This window comes from Microcaecilia unicolor, chromosome 6 (assembly GCF_901765095.1).
Source record: "Microcaecilia unicolor chromosome 6, aMicUni1.1, whole genome shotgun sequence".
NCBI classification, from domain to species: Eukaryota; Metazoa; Chordata; class Amphibia; order Gymnophiona; family Siphonopidae; genus Microcaecilia; species Microcaecilia unicolor.
In genome coordinates, this window is record NC_044036.1 from 6,822,845 (window position 1) to 6,840,721 (window position 17,877).

The 17,877-nt window shown below is 45.5% G+C and overlaps 1 protein-coding gene across 1 annotated transcript in view; it reads left to right on the forward strand.

The window, feature by feature from the left end:
* The window catches only part of MUTYH (mutY DNA glycosylase), a 37,432-nt gene extending 19,886 nt beyond the window's left edge, over nucleotides 1-17,546 (forward strand). Inside the window, exons 7-16 of the mRNA XM_030206205.1 lie at nucleotides 3,044-3,157; nucleotides 4,677-4,774; nucleotides 5,618-5,762; nucleotides 8,370-8,457; nucleotides 11,539-11,730; nucleotides 11,815-11,960; nucleotides 12,843-13,013; nucleotides 14,395-14,445; nucleotides 16,932-17,114; nucleotides 17,400-17,546. Coding sequence (XP_030062065.1) covers nucleotides 3,044-3,157; nucleotides 4,677-4,774; nucleotides 5,618-5,762; nucleotides 8,370-8,457; nucleotides 11,539-11,730; nucleotides 11,815-11,960; nucleotides 12,843-13,013; nucleotides 14,395-14,445; nucleotides 16,932-17,027 — 1,101 coding nt within the window. The 3' untranslated portion in view covers nucleotides 17,028-17,114; nucleotides 17,400-17,546. The remainder of the gene's footprint in view (nucleotides 1-3,043; nucleotides 3,158-4,676; nucleotides 4,775-5,617; nucleotides 5,763-8,369; nucleotides 8,458-11,538; nucleotides 11,731-11,814; nucleotides 11,961-12,842; nucleotides 13,014-14,394; nucleotides 14,446-16,931; nucleotides 17,115-17,399) is intronic.
* Nucleotides 17,547-17,877: the final 331 nt, after the last annotated feature.

The following is a 17,877-nucleotide window of genomic DNA, read 5'->3' on the forward strand; positions in this document are numbered from 1 at the left end:
TCACCTGTATGAAAGACACCTGTCCACAGACTCAGTGAATCAGTCAGACTCTAACCTCTACAAAATGGCCAAGAGCAAGGAGCTGTCTAAGGATGTCAGGGACAAGATCATACACCTGCACAAGGCTGGAATGGGCTACAAAACCATCAGTAAGACGCTGGGCGAGAAGGAGACAACTGTTGGTGCCATAGTAAGAAAATGGAAGAAGTACAAAATGACTGTCAATCGACAAAGATCTGGGGCTCCACGCAAAATCTCACCTCGTGGGGTATCCTTGATCATGAGGAAGGTTAGAAATCAGCCTACAACTACAAGGGGGGAACTTGTCAATGATCTCAAGGCAGCTGGGACCACTGTCACCACGAAAACCATTGGTAACACATTACGACATAACGGATTGCAATCCTGCAGTGCCCGCAAGGTCCCCCTGCTCCGGAAGGCACATGTGACGGCCCGTCTGAAGTTTGCCAGTGAACACCTGGATGATGCCGAGAGTGATTTGGAGAAGGTGCTGTGGTCAGATGAGACAAAAATTGAGCTCTTTGGCATGAACTCAACTCGCCGTGTTTGGAGGAAGAGAAATGCTGCCTATGACCCAAAGAACACCGTCCCCACTGTCAAGCATGGAGGTGGAAATGTTATGTTTTGGGGGTGTTTCTCTGCTAAGGGCACAGGACTACTTCACCGCATCAATGGGAGAATGGATGGGGCCATGTACCGTACAATTCTGAGTGACAACCTCCTTCCCTCCGCCAGGGCCTTAAAAATGGGTCGTGGCTGGGTCTTCCAGCACGACAATGACCCAAAACATACAGCCAAGGCAACAAAGGAGTGGCTCAGGAAGAAGCACATTAGGGTCATGGAGTGGCCTAGCCAGTCACCAGACCTTAATCCCATTGAAAACTTATGGAGGGAGCTGAAGCTGCGAGTTGCCAAGCGACAGCCCAGAACTCTTAATGATTTAGAGATGATCTGCAAAGAGGAGTGGACCAAAATTCCTCCTGACATGTGTGCAAACCTCATCATCAACTACAGAAGACGTCTGACCGCTGTGCTTGCCAACAAGGGTTTTGCCACCAAGTATTAGGTCTTGTTTGCCAGAGGGATTAAATACTTATTTCCCTCTGCAGAATGCAAATAAATTCATATACTTTCCACAATGTGATTTTCCGGATTTAATTTGTGATGTGCTATCTCTCACTGTTACCAATAACCTACCCTTCAATTATGGGCTGCTCATGTCTTTGTCAGTGGGCAAACTTACAAAATCAGCAAGGGATCAAATACTTATTTCCACCACTGTACATAAGTACATAAGTAATGCCACACTGGGAAAAGACCAAGGGTCCATCGAGCCCAGCATCCTGTCCACGACAGCGGCCAATCCAGGCCAAGGGCACCTGGCAAGCTTCCCAAACGTACAAACGTTCTATACAATCAAGCCATTGTGACATCACTAATGAGGTTGGCTCTTATTGGTGGAATGAGCCACTATGACATCACAATAGGTTAAATCACTGCTCTATGTAATAAAAGTGAGCCAAGTAGAGGACATAAGTACATAAGTAATGCCACAGTGGGAAAAGACCAAGGGTCCATCGAGCCCAGCGTCCTGTCCATGACAGCGGCCAATCCAGGCCAAGGGCACCTGGCAAGCTTCCCAAACGTACAAACGTTCTATACAATCAAGCCATTGTGACATCACTAATGAGGTTGGCTCTTATTGGTGGAATGAGCCACTATGACATCACAATAGGTTAAATCACTGCTCTATGTAATAAAAGTGAGCCAAGTAGAGGACATAAGTAATGCCACACTGGGAAAAGACCAAGGGTCCATCGAGCCCAGCTTCCTGTCCACGACAGCGGCCAATCCAGGCCAAGGGCACCTGGCGAGCTTCCCAAACGTACAAACATTTTATACATGTTATTCCCTGAATTGTGGATTTTTCCCAGTTAGTAGTGGTTTATGGACTTGTCCTTTAGGAAACCGTCCAACCCCTTTTTAAACTCTGCTAAGCTAACCGCCTTCACCACTTTCTCCGGCAACGAATTCCAGAGTTTAATTACACGTTGGGTGAAGAAAAATTTTCTCCGATTTGTTTTAAATTTACTACACTGTAGTTTCATTGCATGCCCCCTAGTCCTAGTATTTTTGGAAAGCGTGAACAGACGCTTCACATCCACCTGTTCCACTCCACTCATTATTTTATATACCTCTATCATGTCTCCCCTCAGCCGTCTCTTCTCCAAGCTGTATAGCCCTAGCGTCCTTAGTCTTTCTTCATAGGGAAGTCGTCCCATCCCCGCTATCATTTTAGTCGCCCTTCACTGCACCTTTTCCAATTCCATTATATCTTTCTTGAGATGCGGCGACCAGAATTAAACACAATACTCAAGGTGCGGTCGCACCATGGAGCGATACAACGGCATTATAACATCCTCACACCTGTTTTCCATACCTTTCCTACTAATACCCAACATTCTATTCGCTTTCCTAGCCGCAGCAGCACACTGAGCAGAAGGTTTCAGTGTGTTATCGACGACGACACCCAGATCCCTTTCTTGGTCCGTAACTCCTAATGTGGAACCTTGCATGGCGTAGCTATAATTCGGGTTCTTTTTTCCCACATGCATCACCTTGCACTTGCTCACATTAAACGTCATCTGCCATTTAGCCGCCCAGTCTCCCAGTCTCGTAAGGTCCTCTTGTAATTTTTCACAACCCTGTCGCGATTTAACGACTTTGAATAACTTTGTGTCATCAGCAATAATGCAAAATGTTTCTCATATCTGTGGTGGCCTTGAAGACGTGACATGATGCACTGATGCCCTTGTCCGTGGAGTTAAATGCAGGAAATACACTTGTGCTTTGGAACCTTAGTACCCAGACTGGACGGGGACAGGGTAAAGTGTCTTTAGTCCCCTTGGGGGAGGAGCAGGGGTGTGTTCCAGGCACACAGAAGGGGAGGAAGCACTGGGCTGGGAAGAATGATGGTTCGGACCTGAATTCTCTTTTGTTTTTTTCTTGTCTTTTTCTCTAGGTCGTGTCTCAGTTGAACGGAGAGATGCCACGGACGGCTGTGGAACTGCAGAAGCTGCTGCCCGGAGTAGGGCGTTACACAGCAGGAGCCATTGCTTCCATCGCATACGGACAGGTTGGCAGGGGGTAAACATAGGGACAGGTGAGAGTTGTGGAGCTCGGCGCCTGCAGATAGGTGTGGTGGGCAGAAGGGGGCTTTCTTTTTCCTTGGAAGGATAGTCCAGCTGCTGAAGAAATGTTCTTGGTCTGGGAATTTCTAAAGTAATAACCTGAAGTGGTGAAAAAAGAGAATTACATAAGAGAAGTAACCAGACTATATTTCTTACCTGGTGGCAGGATACAGCAGATTTTACTGCTAGGATTATACACAGTTTTCCTGCACATTCTTTTGCGGGAAGTCTTTGATTTTCTGTTAGTTTTGGGATCTGGGTTCCTCTGCTGTCCCTGTTTTTCACTCAATGCAACATGAATCACTTGTTTACTTTTTTCCAAAAATACCAGGACTAGGGGGCACGCGATGAAGCTACAAAGTAGTACATTTAAAACAAATCAGAGAAAATATTTCTTCACTCAACGTGTAATTAAATTCTGGAATTCGTTGCCAGAGAATGTGGTGAAAGCAGTTAGCTTAACGGGGTTTTAAAAGGCTTGGATAGCTTCCTAAAAGAAAAGTCCATAAGCCATTATTAAGATGGTCTTGGGAAAATCCACTTTTATTTCTAGGATAAACAGCATAAAATGTATGGTACTGTTTTGGGATCTTGCCAGGTACTTGTGACCTGGATTGGCCACTGTTGGAAACAGGATGCTGGGGCTTGATGGACCTTCGGTCTGTCCCAGTATGGCAACGCTTATGTTCGTATGAAATGCCTTTCTCTTTCTTCAGAGTCTGCTTTTTTGGAGTTTCTAGTTCAGTTTTTGTCTGTCTCTCCCGCTTCCTAATCTGTGAACTCTTTCTCTGTATTACTTAGTTCGTTGAACTGATACACTGTCTACATAAAACCATATCAAGGCAATTTACAAAATAAAAGAAGACCAGGAAAAATCCAATCAGGAAGAGAAGAGGCAGGAGATAGTCAGAAAGGACTAAGAAACAGGTGGGCTGAGGACAGAGGAGTTGGGTTATAATAAAGTCACTCAGATACAGTGGAACCTCGATATAACACTATGATTGGTGTCTATAAAATATCATTGCATTAAATGCAGGGTCAATAGAACATGAACACAATTGAACCAAAAACTGATTTGTTGCAAAAGGAGCTGCACGTATAAAAAAAAAGAGGAGGAGCCAAGGCATGATCGCATTATATGCAGATTTATATTATTGCAGGGTGCATTATATCGGGGTTCCACTGTACCTCAAAACTAGAAAGAATGCACAAGAAGCAAGAACGCTCCAGAACAAGAGACCACAACTGAGGCTCTAAGGGCTAGATGAAGGGAGAAAGGTTTTAAGAACTTTTTTGTCATGGAAAGAGCTTCTCACAAGAGCTGCTGTGAGGAAGTGAGGGAAAGCCCGACTTGAACTGGGGTTGATGGCGTTGGGCTAGGAATGAAATTCAGCAGACCATATCGGCCAAGTTCTCTGTTAACCCCAAGGATAGGATTCATATTTTCTCTTTTTTGTGTTGCAGGCAACAGGAGTTGTGGATGGGAACGTGATCCGTGTTTTGTGCCGTGTGAGGGGCATTGGAGCAGACTCCAGCAGCCTGGCAGTAATGACAGCACTGTGGTGAGGTTTGAATTTGTATCCATGACGCATACAACTCGCCACAGCACAGTCAAATATGTCCCAAAGGATTCTGGGAAATGAAATGTAAACATACGCCCAGGGTGACGTCTGCCTTCCATTTGCATGTGGTAGGACTGAAATTACAGGGGAAGGGGAAGGGAGTTTGGATTTAGCCCAAGGTGAGTTACATTCAAGTACTGTGGATACTTTTCAACCCCCAGAGGGATTGCAGGGGGAGTGGAGTGGCTTGCCCAAGTTCATGAAGGCTGTAAGTGGGATTCGAACCCGTTTCCCTAGTTCTCAGCCCTCTGCTCTGTCCATTAGGCCTACTCTTCCATTTCAGAGCTGCTGAACTAACTGCAGGCCATCGGGGCACAGTGGGCCAAACAGGGTTTTTTCAAATGCATGCTGCTAAGTATTCTGGGATTTATTTTTCATCACCAAGAGCAGGGCTACAATCCCTGAATGCCTACAGAAGAAAAAAATTGGGGGGGGGGGGGGGGGGGGGAGGGACAGTAGAAGGGGAAAAAATCCACACTGGCTCAAGAGATGTTGATAACCTATAATTAGTTGTAATTGAGGGGCTTTGATTTCCTTCACTGGACACAATTTCTGTAATATTAGGAGCCCCCCGGCATCGTGGTCTGACTTGTTTCTATTTCCAGATTCAAAATCATTGTTTCCATCCCACTTGCTCAGTGAGGTTTCTGTTCAGATGTTTTCTTGGTGCCCCTCATCCTTCCCTCCCGGGCTCCCCTGTCTTCCTCCTAGTTTGGAGTAGGGGAGATTTTGCAGATGTGGTTCTGTGGTGAGTGATGCAATGCTCTCCTCTATTCCTGGCAGGGCTCTGGCTGATACTCTGGTGGATCCTGCAAGGCCTGGGGACTTTAACCAGGCTCTGATGGAGTTGGGGGCTCTGCTGTGCACACCGAAGGCCCCCCTTTGTGCAGAATGTCCCGTGAAGAGCCACTGTCAAGCATACAGACGGGTACAGCTTGCGTCCTAACTTGGTTCTGCAGGATGGGTGGACTAAGCCTTTTGGAACCCCTTAAGACGTAACAGTAACATAGTAGATGATGGCAGATAAAGACCTGCATGGTCCATCCAGTCTGCCCACCAAGATAATCTCACAGTGTAACATATGATGTGATATTGCATGTGTATACTTGAACTTGATTTGTCCTTGCCATTTTCAGGGCACAGACCGTAGTGTGCCTGGGTAGGGTGGGAGTTTGTTGTTATTACTGAGGCTGCACTAGAATCTGAATATTGGGGTTTTTTTTTGTATAGTGAGCAGAAAGGAAAAGCATCCTCTGCAACCATTATTTGGGGTGTTTCTGTTAACACAGAGTATCGGATCAGGTTGCAGGTTGGAGGGGCAGCTTAATAGTTAGAACATCAGGCTAACAACAGGGAAGCCAGATTCAAACCCCAGACCTGCCAGCGGGAGATTCCTGCTTTTGCAGGTCATCTCCTGCTGGGGACCGAAGATCTGCTGCTGAGCCAGGGGCCTAGCTCTAGCTATCATTGAGTGAGCCTGGCAGAATGTCCAGAACTGCCGAATGGTAGGGGCTGCCCTCTGCTCTCCACCCCTGCTATCTGCCTTCCTCATCCCTGACCCGCCAAACCCCCCCTCCCCCATGAGTCCAGCATTTCCTTCCACATATCTCCCCACCACACTGGTCCTTTCCTCCCAGAGTCCTCCCAAAGTGGCAACAGCTGGTTGGCAGATGCAACAGTGTAAACAGGTTGGCTGTTAGTTGGTCTGACCAGAGCCTTTCCTCTGCCATGTCCGCCTCCTGTGATGTCACTTCCTGTAAGCAGATGCGGGAGAGGAAATTTCACAGCTCTTATCCTGTGGCAGCAGGTGATGACGTTTTGTTTTTTTTTTTTTCCTTTTTTTTTTTTTAATTTCTTTTTTTATTGAAAGTATTGTATAGATATCAAGTCATTACACAGCAACAGTGTATTAAACATATCTCATAAACTTAAATACTGAACAATGCAAAAAAGCACACAAAATATTCCCTCATTCCCCCCTCCCCCCCATCTTGCAATTAGAAAACATTGAAGGTCAGTAGAGAGACGTCCAGAAGCATTCAAAGCCTTGGAACAATGAGCTTAGGGGCATCAAGGTCTATGCTAGATTTTAGTCTCCATGATCGGTATCGTTCCCATAGCATATTAAACTTTGCTACATGTCCAGATCGTAGAGCTGTCATTTTAGACATTTGATAGAGAGAGTCCATCTTATACACTACTTTTATCACAGGTGGTGCCACTAAGCTTTTCCACTGTGAAGCCAATATAATTTTTCCCGTCACCAACCATATTGAAGTGAGCCGAAGGTCTAAAAGTCGTACCCCTAAGGGGCGGACATGTAGCAAACAGATCTCCGGTTTTTGAGGATACCGTACTCCAGTCACTTGGATAAACATATCAATCAACTCTGCCCAATAAAGCTGAATTTTCGGACATGTCCACCAAATATGAAGCATGTCCCCCACTGCAGCACAGCCCCTCCAACATTTGTCAGACCCCTGCCCATACATTTTTACCAATCGCTTAGGAGTGTAATACCATTGATATAATATTTTGTAACTGCTTTCTATCATTGAACTAGATATAGAAACCCACAACATATGCTCCATGGCTTTTCCCCATTGTGTATATTCTATTGTTATTTGTAAGGTTTGCTCCCACCACTGTAGATAATGTAGTATAGGCTGACGTCTTATTAACGCGTCTCCAGCTGCCGGGGGGGGGGGGGGGGGGGAAGTGGCTTGTTGGTGCCACAGCTGAGATCTGTCAGGGTGAAGCCAGGAGGTGGAATGGGCGGTCTGTGGGGGTGTGGCTGGGCAATGCTGGGGGCATGGTGTAAATCTCCCTCTCAAAGATCGGGTCCCTTGGCAGTTCTGAAATTCCACTGCAATTCCTTGTGACCTGGATTGGCCACTGCTGGAAGCAGGGTACTGGGCTAGATGGACCATTGGTCTGACCCAGTGTGGTTATTCTTATGGTCTTGTGATCTTGGACAAGCCATTAAACCCTCCGTTGCCTCAGGTACAAAGTTAGATTGTAAGACCTCCCGGGACAGGGAAATACTTACTGTACCTGAATGTAATTCACCGTCTGAGAAAAGACATGCACTAAATTAAAATTTCAAAATCCAAAGACCCTCTACAACAGAAGGCGTGGGGTTTCTATTAGGGTTCCATCCCATTCCGTAAAAAAATTGTTTGAATGATGTTATCAAATAATTGTAATAGTAGTTTCAGCAGATGCTTAAACTGGTCTGCACGAAGGCCCTTAAATCTTTCTTGTACTTATAAAACTGGATTAAAAATATGAAGTACACAAGGTGACTATGGTGGGGCCAATAACACCATATGATATTCCATGTATATTATTATTTAATGCCGTGTTGGGCTCACCTGGAATAAGATGTAATGAGCCGAGTTATATATGTTCTGTGTTATATTCTTTTTGCTCAATAAAGACTTCTAAAAATTAAAAAAAAAATCTTTCTCGTACTGTGTTTAGGAGCAGTTCATTGCTTCCTCTCTCATAGGCTGCTTTCTTCTCTTGGTTGTAGGTGCAGAAGGATCTGGATTCTGCATTTCAGAGGCTGAAGGGGAAAGGGGCTTCGGAGCGTGAATCACTGTCGGATATAGAGGAGTGTGGTGAGTGATGGAGATGGGATCAAGGGAGGAAGTGAAGGAACCTGCCTGTCGACTATCTCAGCTCAGCAGAGAGGGGGTAATAGTCTGTCATGTAACAGATGACTTCAAAGTATGGGGATTGGTTGGGGGGGGGGGACCAGGGGCAAAATGTTGAAAGAGTCTTCATGGTGATTGGAAAACAAGAATTTCAAAATCAGATATTTGTTATTCAGATTGGATATTAAAATACTCTTAAAACATTTTAAGAATGAACCGAGCTCTGTAGTATCGCCATGAATAGTAACCAGAACTTAAATTCTATGAATATGCTTGAGAACAGCAGATTAGGAGATGAGACCTGATCATCCCTTACAGGGGCCATACATGCATACAAACAGTTGAACTCTTATCCCCAGTGCCCTAGCGAGGGCGGCTGATACCCGGGGTGGTTCGCCACGGTGCACCCCCCCCCCCCCCGAGCGCATTCTTACCAAAGGGGACGGGCGGGAGGGCCGCTCTGCCCAGAGTGCATGTCGCTGGGAGCTGCGTCGGCTCCGCTGGTTCCCTGCTCTCTCTGCCCCAGAACAGGAAGTAACCTGTTCTGGGGCAGAGAGAGCAGTGAACCAGCGGAGGCGACACCCCCCCCAGCGGCATGCACCCAGGGCGGACTGCCCCACTGCCCCCCCCTTCCTACGTCACTGCTTATCCCCCCCTCTCTCTACAAGTGCAAAACCAATTGGGGACTAGATTACATGTGGGTATGGAGGAGAATCTCCATATGCTTGTATCGTATTGTGTCTCTTATTTGAATTTCAGTGCTGTTAAATGTGTATATTTTTGAGCCTGTGTCATGGTTGTCTTATTATTAGGTTTCAATTTGCTGTTTTCAAGTTTTCCTCTTTCACTGTATTTATGTTTCTACTTGTTCATTTTACTATTGCTATACTGTTAACAAAATTGTAAGTTTGATGTTAAACTGTACCTTCGTACACCGCCTTGGGTGAATCTCTTCATAAAGGCAGTTAATAAATCCCAATAATAAATGAATGAATAAATAAAATACAACAATCATGGCATGTAATGTTAATGTCATAACAAGACTCTGTAAGCCACATTGAGCCTGCAAATAGGTGGGAAAATGTGGGATACAAATGCAATAAATAAATAAATAAATAAATATCTCCTGATAAAATTGTAGAAGCAAAAACCTATCACAGAATATTTTAATGAAGATTCTATATGGTTAGAACATAAGAATACAACAAGTGATCCGAACCACTTAAAGAAAAGATAGGGGAAAAGACCTCATTGAAAAAAGCCTGTGGCAGTCAGACAATCCTTGTCTCATGCCTATTTTTTCTACTCATTGGTCAAAAACCCCCAACCAACCACGAAGGTTGGAAGAAATTGTTCATATCTTTGTGTTATGTTTTTTGAATGTTTTTTTCCTTTATGCACTTAAAAGAGAAACACTATATATCCGTGTGCAGTATACTGCCCAACATGCAAAGTTCAAGAAAAGTAAATCAAAATTCAGCTTAGCTTGATTATTAGAGCTTGACGTTTGTAGTTCTCCCGAAAAACCACCAAAACCCAATGGACCCGTTTCGCCAAAAGGCTTCTTCAGGGGATACCGGGTTCTCGATTCGTGGATACTCTTCCAGACTCAGGAGTAACGCTAACGTAGAGAGGAGACATGATAGAAACGTTTAAATATCTCAAGGGCATCTACGTACAGGAAGAGAGCCTTTTTCAAATGAAGGAGAGCTACTACTGCTTAACATTTCTAGAGCACTACTAGGGTTACGCAGCGCTGTACAGTTTAACAGAAAGGACAGTCCCTGCTCAAAGGAGCTTACAATCTAAAGGACGAAATGTCAAGTTGGGGCAGTCTAGATTTCATGAATAGAGGTATGGTGGTTAGGTGCCAAAGGCGACATTGAAGAGGTGGGTTTTGAGCAAGGATTTGAAGATGGGCAGGGAGGGGGCCTGGCGAATGGGCTCAGGGAGTTTATTCCAAGCATGGGGTGAGGCGAGGCAGAAAGGGCGGAGCCTGGAGTTGGCGGTGGTGGAGAAGGGTACTGAGAGGAGGGATTTGTCTTGAGAGCGAAGGTTACGGGTAGGAACGTAAGGGGAGATGAGGGTAGAGAGGTAAGGAGGGGCTGCAGATTGAGTGCATTTGTAGGTTAGTAGGAGAAGCTTGAACTGTATGCGGTACCTGATTGGAAGCCAGTGAAGTGACTTGAGGAGAGGGGAGATGTGAGTATATCGGTCCAGGCGGAAGATAAGATGTGCAGCAGAGTTCTGAACGGACTGAAGGGGGGATAGATGGCAAAGTGGGAGGCCAGTGAGGAGTAGGTTGCAGTAGTCAAGACGAGAGATTCCTGGAAGTAGTGGTTAGTGTTGGGCAGGACTGAGGGGGAGGGTGATGAAGTGTGAAGGTGATCAGGTGATGGTCAGAGAGAGGAACAGCTGAGGCGCAGAAATTGGAGGGTGAGCAGGTAGAGGAGAGGACGAGGTCAAGACAGTGGCCAGATTGGTGAGTAGGGGTGGTGGAGCTCAGTTGGAGGTTGAAGGAGGAGGTTAGAGTGAGGAACTGAGAAGCGTATGGGTCAGATGGGTTATCAGTATGTATGTTAAAATCTCCAAGAATGAGGGATGGGGACGAGGGCTCAAGAAAAACGGAGAGCCAGGCCTCAAAGTCGGTTAGGAAGGAAGAGAGCTCTGGAATGAGGGGGCATATGACAAAGTTAAGAGGGAATAGGCTTAGGAGTAACCTAAGGAAGTATTATTTCACAGAAAGGGTGGTGGAGGCGTGGAGTGGCCTCCCGGTGGAGGTGGTGGAGTCGAGGACTGTTTCAGAATTTCAAAAGGCATGGCATAAGCATGTTGGATTGCTTAGGAACAGGAAGAATTAGGGGTTACAGAGGATGGGTCATATGGCCTTTATCTGCCGTCATGTTTCTTGGGGCCTGGATTGGCCGCTGTCAGAGACAGAGTGCTGGGCTTGATGGACCTTTGGTCTTTTCCCAGCGTGGCAGTGCTTATGTACTTATAACGAGCAGAGGGCTGCCTCATCTCTGCATTTCTTCCTGTTTATAGTGACTGCAGCTGGCAGCTGCCCCCTGTGCCTGCCTCCCATGTCACCCTGGGACAAGAAGCTGGGTGTAAGAAACTTCCCCAGAAAATCCCCAAAGAAGCAGCCCCGGCAGGTGCAAACCCTGACTTGTGTCCCAGAGAGGAGGAGTGTACGCGGAGAGCCAGAGTACCTGCTTAGTCAGAGGCCCAGCTCAGGTAATACTGGGTCAGCTGCGGTCGTCTCGCCCATCAGTGGGCTGCGGCAGCTGCTTCTTTAACCCTGCGATGTGCCCTTCACAGGACTGCTGGCCAGGATGTGGGAGTTCCCCAGCATACTTTCCGACACAGAGATGTCCAAGAAGGAGCAGAAGCGGGTGCTGTCTGGGCATCTGGCTGCAGTGACCGGAGGGACTGGGGGTCTGCGAGGCCTGCGCTACATTGGCCAGGTAAGTCCTCTGTAGAGAGAATATGGAGCATGAATTTTGGTTTTCCTTTTTAGTCATTGGTACATTTCTTCAAAAAGATGAGGTCCCTTTAGAAGAGGGAAGCTGCCACACGTCAAACTTCTGTCTCTGGCCTTGAATCCATGTTCAGAGGAAGGAGACATGCTTCACACTCTGGGTGTAAAGACAACTTCTACCACTGTTTTGAACAGAACAAGGACTTTTGGGTTTTCTGCTGCAGTATTTCACTTTCAGGATTTTGGGGATGAGTCATATAATCGTGCCACACAGGCGGAAAAACCTGCTAAAATTCAAACTATTAGTGAACTCAGACAGAAAGGGGAAAAAGCTGATGCAAATTCTTTCACCCGCGTCACCTGTGATCTCACGGGTTAGGAATGGGTGTTACATAAGTCCATAAGTATTAAAGGTCCATCAAGCCCAGCATCCTGTTTCCAACAGTGGCCAATCCAGGTCACAAATACCTGGCAAGATCCCAAAAAAGTACAAAACATTTTATACTGCTTATCCCAGAAATAGTGGATTTTCCCCAAGTCAAATTTAATAATGGTCTATGGACTTTTCCTTTAGGAAGCCGTCCAAACCTTTTTTTTTTAAACTCCGCTAAGCTAACCGCCTTTACCACATTCTCTGGCAACGAATTCCAGAGTTTAATTACACGTTGAGTGAAGGCATTATAACGTCCTCACTTTTGTTTTCCATTGCTTTTCTAATAATACTTAACATTCTATTTGCTTTCTTAATAAAAGAAAAAGGATGCCAAAAACTCATGTTAGCAGAGAGAAGAGACTCCCATTATAAATGGCATTTGAATTTTCACATTCCAAATATCATTTCCAATGAATCTCTGTTCTCCTCCTGCAGGTGCTTCATATGTTCTCCCACATCCACCAGACTTACCTGGTTTATTCCCTGAGCCTCGATGAGGCAGATGGAACCACAGTGGCACCTGAGAGGGTGAAAGGGGTAGACAGTGCACGATGGGTGACCAAAGCAGAGTTCCAGAAGTCAGCCGTCTCTACTGCCATGAAGAAGGTGAGGTGAAGGTTTTGTAATGTGCATACACAGACACCTTTCTCAGCCCGTTATACTGCAGACCTGAAAGACTGGCCACAAATGACACTCTCTCTCTCGTATCACGGATTTCCTTTGGGGGAAAGGGGCCTGGGACGTCATATACCACCTTTCTGTGATTACAATCAAAGTGGTTTACACATTAGATACAGGTACTTATTTTGTACCAGGGGCAATGGAGGGTTAAGTGACTTGCCCAGAGTCATAAGGTTCTCAGGCCACCGCACTAAGCACTAGGCTACTCCTCCACGCCTTTGCCTTGTTCTTGGATTGAGGTTTAGTTTCTTCAGTGTGGACTTGGTTTGCTGCTTCCTTCGATACAGATAATGTATTCATTTTATTTATTTATTTGTTGCATTTGTATCCCACATTTTCCCACCTATTTGCAGGCTCAATGTGGCTTACATAATACAGAGTGGTATTGCATTAGAGTTCAAGAGCGACAGAGTAAATTAAGTAGTCAGCTTTTGGAGGCCAAAACCGCCTTTCTCAGGTCAAGACAGTATGAGCTAAAGATGGCAGTATCAGAACACACAAGTGCAACAGCCTGGAACACAGTTCTGCCACTTAGACCACAGGGCAATAAGGGCACTCTGCTTCAGCCTCTCCTTCCCAGACTCCCTGCAGAGAGGAGAGGAAGGGGACAGGGTGAACCAAGAGCAGAGTAGAGAAAAACCATTCTGTTAATTGAACCCATACATTCTATTTTTCCTGCCCACATGCCCCCTCCCTCTTTCTACCAATCCACTTCCTTTTTGTCTGCAAAGTAAACCCTCTAGCTAGCTTTCCTGATATGCCACTGTTGCCCGGAATCACAGTATCCCTCTCCCCATTTTTACCCTCCTTCTCGTCTGTCTGGTTTTATGTTTTGTTATTTCTGTTGCTTCTATGTATTCTCTTATTTTAGATTGTAAGCCGCTCAGATAGATTTGTCTGTTGTGTGGGATAGTAGGTTTTAAATAAACCAGGCTACTACCTTTGTTACTCTGCGTGTTTAAACACATTCCCAGTCATGGGACCTCATTCTGACCCTTTTCTGCACCCAAACTTCTACTGGATCCTCTCCCCTACTTTCCTGCAGTGAGACAGACTCCCAAGCCCCTCTCCTCCTGCAGGAAACATTTTTCCCAAGCCATCTCTTCTCTCAGTTCCTGCTGTGGTCATGACGGAGCAGGGCCGGCGGGTTTCAGGACCAGCGAAATGTGGATGGCGTGTGCCTGAACATTTCCAGGCTAGTAGATAGAAACTGTGAACACTCTGGCTTTTCATTCAGGGTAATCGATCTGTACAAGATGGCCAGAGAACGGAACCTGTCACTGAGACACTCTCTGTTTTTATCCAGATATTTAAAATGTACGAAAACCAAAACGCTGAGAAACAGAAGAAAAGTAAGGTGAGCAGAACTGTGCATTTACTAGGTGGTGTGTTTATAGAAGGGAAATGGGACTTGATATACCGCCTTTCTGAGGTTTTTGCAACTACATTCAAAGTGGTTTACATATATTCAGGTACTTATTTTGTACCAGGGGCAATGGAGGGTTAAGTGACTTGCCCAGAGTCACAAGGAGCTGCAGTGGGAATCAAACTCAGTTCCCCAGGATCAGAGTCCGCTGCACTAACCACTAGGCTACTCCTCCACTAGTAAAATTCCATGTAGAAGCCTGCCCTTGCAGATCACCAATGCGGCTGTGCAGGCTTCTGTTTCTGTGAGTCTGATGTCCTGCAGGGCCACACTGGTGATCTGCAAGGGCAGGCTTCTACATGGAATGTTGCCAGTGGAATAGCAACATTCCATGTAGAATGTCAAAAAGGGAAAGGGAAATGGGACTTGATATACCGCCTTTCTGAGGTTTTTTGCAACTACATTCAAAGCGGTTTACATATATTCAGGTACTTATTTTGTGCCAGGGGCAATGGAGGGTTAAGTGACTTGCCTGGCGTTTACAAGGAGTTGCAGTGGGAATCAAACTCAGTTCCCCAGGATCAAAGTCTACTACACTAACCACTAGGCTACTCCTCCACGAGCAACATTCCATGTAGAAGCCTGCCCTTGCACATCAGCAACGCGGCCGCGCAGGCTTCTGTTTCTGTGAGTCTGACGTCCTGCACATTACGTGCAGGACGTCAGACTCACAGAAACAGAAGCCTGCACGGCCGCGTTGCTAATCTGCAAGGGCAGGCTTCTACATGGAATGTTGGTAGTGGAATAGCAACATTCCATGTAGAATCTCAAATAGGGAAAGGGTAATGGGACTTGATATACTGCCTTTCTGAGGTTTCTGCAACTACATTCAAAGCGGTTTACATATATTCAGGTACTTATTTTGTACCTGGGGCAATGGAGGGTTAAGTGACTTGCCCAGAGTCACAAGGAGCTGCAGTGGGAATCAAACTCAGTTCCCCAGGATCAAAGTCCACTGCACTAACCACTAGGCTACTCCTCCACCTATCTACCTCTCCTTCTCTTGTGTTTTCTTTTAATTTCCAGAGGTGATTATTGATTCATACAGAGGAGCATTTTCGATGACGTCTAAATTCAATTTTGGATGTTTTGGGGAAATGTCCAAAAATCCAGTAGCGAACATTTTCAAATGTCCAACTTCACGTTTCGAAAATGGCCCTTTGCTAGACGTTTTTACGCTCGGTGCATCTATCTTTTAGGACCATTTTCGAAAAACAACAAAAATGTCCAAGGAAAAGACACATTATATTACATGACATTTGTATCTGACACATACCATTAAAGTTCAGCGTGGTTTACAAAAGAATAAACTGGGCCAATTCCAGGAACACGTACAGATCATTAAAAACAAACAACCGATAAAAGCTAATTAATTCAAACGCAAACATTTTCTAAAGAAATAAGTTTTCAGCAACTTTTGAAATGCTGCATAGTTAGATTGCATTTGAATTTCTGTAGTTAGGTCATTCCAATTATTGGCCACCAAATATGTAAATGAACCAGCAAAAAATCTCTTATAAACTACTTTTTTTTGGATCTGGAGAATTAAAAAAACATCTGGATCCAGGACTAACATTTCTAGCCAATAATTGGATTCGACTTCACATATAAGCAGGTGTTTTCACCCTACACATTTAGAAAAACCCAATTTTTTTATAAAACAATTTTAATATCCAAGCTTTATCAGGCGATATATATCTGTAAATGGTAAAACCATTATTCCTTTATTGTAAATTTTGCTCAACTGATTTTCTTAAACAAGTTTATGCTTGTAATGTAATGGAAATGTAATAAATAAATAAAAAGAAAAACCCAGCTTAAAAACTGTAGGTGCCTGTGCTGGTAACCAGTGCAATTGCAACGACTATCGTGTTGGATACCTTAAATATTAATCGGGCAGTCGTATTTAACAGAGTTTGAAATGTATTTACAATCATGTCTGTACTGCTCTTATAAACGCACAAAAAAACAAGCTATGGGGATGTATGGGGGGAGGGGGCAGCATTCTTAGTAGACTGGCCACACAGACATCCTGGCGTTGCGGTGGATGTCACAGAAAAGATCCCCTTATATTGTATAGGGAGCCCTCAAAAACCTACTGTGCCCAAGTGTACAGCACTACAATAGCCCTTATGCCTGCAGGTGTCGCCTATATGTGGGTACAGTAGGTTTTTGGTGGGCTGACACTTTCCACCACAAGTGTAACAGTTAGAGTGGGATATGGGTCTCGGTCCCCTTCTCTACAGTCCACGGCACCGACCATTAGGCTACTCCAGGGACCTGCTTGCTGCTCTAATAGGAGTGGCCATAACCCCTGGTAAGCCTTTTCTTGGCTGGGAGGTGCCCAGTGCTCCCACCAGTGGCCCTGCCTGCACCCTCTCTGCCTGTCGTAACATTTGTTCTTTCATTCTTTGCAGATTAGTAAAAGGAAACGGAGCCCTGAAGGTGACAACGTTAAATCAGATGCCCACAGACAGCTGTCTCTTGACAGGTTTTTCAGACCTGCCTGCTGAATGAGATCCAGATGTGTGTGTCATGTGGTGGACACGGAATCATGGAAAGGAGCTCTATTCCTGTGCCAGAATGCGGGGTGGGGGGGGGTGGGAGGAAGAAGGGTGACACCTCAGGTAGACTGCTTTGTGCTCAGAGTTCCACTTGCCAACCGCCCAGTGTGTGGACTGCTCTGGGGAGAGGATAATACTCTCACGGTCTGAGTATATAATTATTCAAAGCAGTTACAGAAACATGTGTGGCAAGGCCAGCCTCTCTTATTCCTGTACGTTCGGACACCCTCGTGCCTCAGGAAAGGGGACAGCTTTCCTGTGGGATGTGAGTGCGACTTCCTTCGCTTTGTAGTCTGGGTCCATCACGCTAGCACTGTTCAGAAGGGGCCACGTGCAGTTGGGCTCCAGGGCACAGTCAGATGCCTGTGGGAGATTGTGGCCAGCTGTAGTAAAGCAGAGTTCATAGTCTCATTAACTCTTACTGAAGCAGCCCAGAAGATGTTTTCATGCCCTGTCCAGGTGCTTTTTTTACACAGCAGTTTAGGTCTTCACGCTTCTGTTTTTAAGTAATAAATGTATTTTGTACTTTTTTTTTCTAAATGCGTTTGGTCTTCTTTTTCAGACTTTAGCCATCACCGACAAGTATAAATGTGCAGTGCAAGTTCAGTTTACTGTCTGTAGAGTCTGTGTGCTGTCCACCTTCCTGTACCCACAACACCAACTTATTCATAAGAACATAAGAGTAGCCAAACTGGATCAGACCAGCATCCTGTTTTCAGCGGTGGCCAATCCGGCTCACAAGTACCTGACAGAAACGCAAATTGTAGCAACACTCCATACTAGAAAAATCCCAGGGCAA